Below are 4,046 nucleotides of genomic sequence, written 5' to 3'. Positions count from 1 at the left end.
GAAGAAATGCAGCTGCCTTGGGAAATAAAATAAGAGTGAAAAAATGGGAGGAAACTCAAAATGATAGAATAAATTGCATCTTACTCAATCCCTTTTTGCTATTTAAAATTCAAATTAAAACAAAGTGCTAGGCCAATAAGTCAGTTTTATCTCAAATTATCTGAACAAGTATTTTTAGGAACACCAATCGTGATCCCAAACAAGCCAGTTGAAAATGTAATTGCAAGTAACATTGTTACTTTTAATTAGTCAGTTTAAGTTAATCAGCTTGGGCAACATTTATTATATATATTGATTTATAATACTACCCCCAATCCTTAATATAAAAATAAACTGAGGAATTGAATTTGATTTTAAATATAAAATCTCAATCTATTTTTTTTCTTATTTTTTCCAAAACATCCTCATTAATTATAAAAAATTCCCATTAAGAAATAATTCCAATGATCCAATATATATTATTAAAGAGGATAGTTTAGACTCAAAAAGAAAAAAATAGTTTGGAGAGATCAACACACATTTGTGGAAAATAATTTAACTAATATTATTAATTATTAATATCTCCAAATCAAAATCAGTTATCCAATTCTTGTATTTAGTGCTTTATAAAATCTCATTACCCTCACACATTATTTTGTTCTAAATTACAATAACACCCAATACATTGCACGATTGCACGTCCACTTACAGTGGCAGTCTTCTATCACAAAAAGTAAAAACACCTCTCGCGTATTAGAAAAGCTTTGAAAATCTAACAGACAAATAATGCATATCCAAGTAGGAAATGAACTAACACGTACAGCACAAAGTTCATTTCTCTTGGATGTCTTAAAACAACAGTGAAATTCTGAGAGTCATCCAGAAAAGCCACACAACTCTGAGAGCAAGGGCGCATGTTTGCACGAACACACTTGCTCAATAATCAACATTCAGTTAGAAGGGGGACTGGATAAGAATTCAGAGAAGAAACAAAATAGAGTAAGAGGATTCATAACAACAGGGACTGGGGAAAAAACAAAAGCAGAAACGGCAGAAGGAGGTAAAATATGCCCTTGCTTTGTGTGTGTAACAGTGTTAGATTAAACATGGGCAACATCGCAACAGCACTAAAACACTATCGAGTCAAAAAATTTGAGCAGAACTTGCAAATCGGACATAGGATCACACCCAATTGTGAGGAGAACATACGAAATTTCCTATTCCTGCAACCGAGGAGCATGCCCTTCTTCCCTCAATTTTCCCTCTAATTTTCTCAGAACATCATAAATCTGATCAGATTCGGCATGCAATTTATCACTAGTTACAAAACTGTGAACCTCATTTTTCACTTCAACCATGCTTTGTCCCACTATCTTTTTCAACCTATTCTCCTTTATCAATGTTCTAAGCCTTGCAGCATTATGCCAATTTTTCTCACCAGCATAGATATTTGATAAAAGTATAAAATATCCTGCATGATTAGGATCTAATGAGAAAAGATTCGTTGCTGCAATCTCCCCCATCTTTAAATTTTGGTGTATCCGGCTCGCACCAAGTAAGGCTCCCCAAACATGAGGCCCAGCTGGCATAGGCATATGATTAATTATGTCCATTGCCCTATCCAGTTCTCCCATGCGACCAAGAAGATCAACCATTATACCATAATGCTCTGATTGTGGCTTTAGTTGGTACTTATTTAACATCATATCAAACATCTTTAAGCCCTCCTCAACCAAACCTGCATGACTACAAGCAGATAGAATGGAAAGGAAGGTTATATTGTTAGGCTTAAGATCTGAAATATTTACCATGTGATTAAATAATTTCAAAGCCTCTTCTCCTTGGCCATGGAGTCCATATGCTGCAATGATTGAGCTCCAAGCAACAACATCTCTATCAATCATTACTTTGAAAACCTTGTTGGCATTGTATATGCTACCACTTTTTGCATACAACTCAACGAGAGCTGCTCCAATAAATACGTTACCATTGAACCCACTTTTAAGAACAAAACCATGTAGACAAGCAGCTTGCTGAAGAATCCCCAATTCAGAGGAAGCAGTGAGAATCTTCACTATGGCAACTGCATCTGGTCGGGTTCCATGAGATAACATGTTGCAGAAAACCTCCATTGATATGTGTGCCATTCCAATTTGAGCATACCCACTTATCAAAGCAGCCCATGCGACCACATCTTTCTTGGGCATTCTTCTGAAGATACTAATGGCATTTTCAGGTGAATAACACTTCATATACATGTCGATCAGAGCTGTAGAGACTGATAAATCCAGCTCAAAACCTTTATCAACTGCCAACTTATGAATTTGTATGCCTACTTCCAAATTGGAAGTGGATGCACATGCACGCAATGCACTAACTACAGTAACTGAGTTTGGTTCAACTCCTTTATCAATCATTTCATTGAAAAGATCTAATGCGTTGTTTCCAGCTCCATTATTGGCATAACATGCAACCATTGTGCTCCAAGATATAATATCCTTATTAGGCATTTCCTTGAACAAATTAGCTGCAATCTTGATCGCACCTGTTTTTGCAAATAAATTTAGGAATGAGTTGACCAGAGCTAATTTCATGGTAAAGCCCCTTCTTATTACATACCCATGGATACTACTTCCACGCTTAAAATCAGATAATTTAGCACAAGCAGAAACAGCACTAACAAGTGTCACTGGGTCAGGATTTACATGCTCTAACGTGGTCATACAAGAAAAAACAGACAATGCTTCTCTAGGATTGCCATTCTGCTCATACCCAGTAACCATCGAAGTCCATAAAACAACATCTGGTTTTGAATATTCCATAAAAACTTTGGCAGCATCATTCATTTGTCCACATTTTGCATACAGCTCAATTAAAGCCGACCCCACAAACATGTCCATATCCATCTTCTTCTTGACAAATCCATGAATTGTTTTTCCCAATTCAAGCTCCAAAAGACCTGTGCATGATTTCAGAGCAACAGACAACGTGAAGCTGTCAGGTCTGTCCTTAGCGGACACAGAATTAACAATCATTTGGCGAAATAGGCATAAGGTCTCTTCCCATGCTCTCTTCCTACACAAGCCCCTAAGCATGGAATTCCATAGATAAGCAGTTTTGTAAGGTGTTTCTTCGAACAGTAACCGTGCATGCCTGATTGGTGCATATTTAGTATACAGTACACTAAGTTTGGTTGCAATGAACCTATCATGTGCAAGGCCCGATTTCAAACACTGCGAGTGCAACTGCTCAATTAATATCTCACTGCAACAAGTTTCCAATAACTTCACTAAAATTTCTTTTCTTCTCATGTACAGTGAATAGTCAATTTCATAAATTCCGAAGTAGTTCAGTTGGCACCAAATAGGCAAACAAAGTAACAAATATATTGGCTATTGCCACTGCCCACCGCAGCTTCAAAGTTGTTTAGTCGGCCTCGGCTGAAAAGAATACATATCAGGCATGGCCTCATGTTTCTTCATCGCACACCACTGGGTAATCACTTTAACTCACTAAAAATGGATTGTTAAATAAGGCAAGTAGGCGGCTATACACAACATCTTTAAACCAGACATGGATTGTTACCAACTGACTATCCCCTATAAATTTTTGTTCCTGCAAAGGAATCATCTTTTCAGCAAAGCAGCGATAAACAATTATATACGCTACGGGCAGTTCAACACTGATGAATCACGACCTTTAATTTGCCTTCATAGATATCTCACTAACCCATCCTGTTGACGACGCCGGGGAAAACGAATTAAGCTCAGCAGGGGAGACGAAGCCAGAGGGAAAAGGGCGACCCACCGTAGAAAGCTTGAAATGACGAAGAAGAAGTCAGAGCACGCATGAGGACGGAGGGACAACGGAGACGAACGAGCTGCGACAGAGGATCGAGAAAGAGGAGGCCGGTACCCAACTCTCTTTTTTTTTTTTCACCCCGACCCGTTTCGATTACCTGACCCGTATTAATTTGTCGTCATCTCTGTTTCTTTTTTTTTTTTCCTCCAATAATTACTAAAATTAATTAAATTAGTTATTAAAAAGAATTTGAAAATTGGAAGTGC

The 4,046-nt window shown here is 37.5% G+C and overlaps 1 protein-coding gene across 1 annotated transcript; it reads right to left on the bottom strand.

Moving 5' to 3' along the window:
- Positions 1–1,196: 1,196 nt before the first annotated feature.
- On the bottom strand, positions 1,197–3,290 carry LOC114758689 (putative pentatricopeptide repeat-containing protein At3g01580). Its single transcript, XM_028947761.1, has one exon. It carries the CDS (start codon positions 3,288–3,290, stop codon positions 1,197–1,199), a length of 2,094 nt encoding a protein of 697 aa, XP_028803594.1.
- Positions 3,291–4,046: the final 756 nt, after the last annotated feature.

The sequence above is a fragment of the Neltuma alba genome, unplaced genomic scaffold (genome assembly GCF_004799145.2).
Source record: "Neltuma alba isolate B1F8T4 unplaced genomic scaffold, ASM479914v2 tig00010742_pilon, whole genome shotgun sequence".
NCBI lineage: Eukaryota > Viridiplantae > Streptophyta > Magnoliopsida > Fabales > Fabaceae > Neltuma > Neltuma alba.
This window is presented reverse-complemented; position numbering and strand designations above follow the sequence as displayed.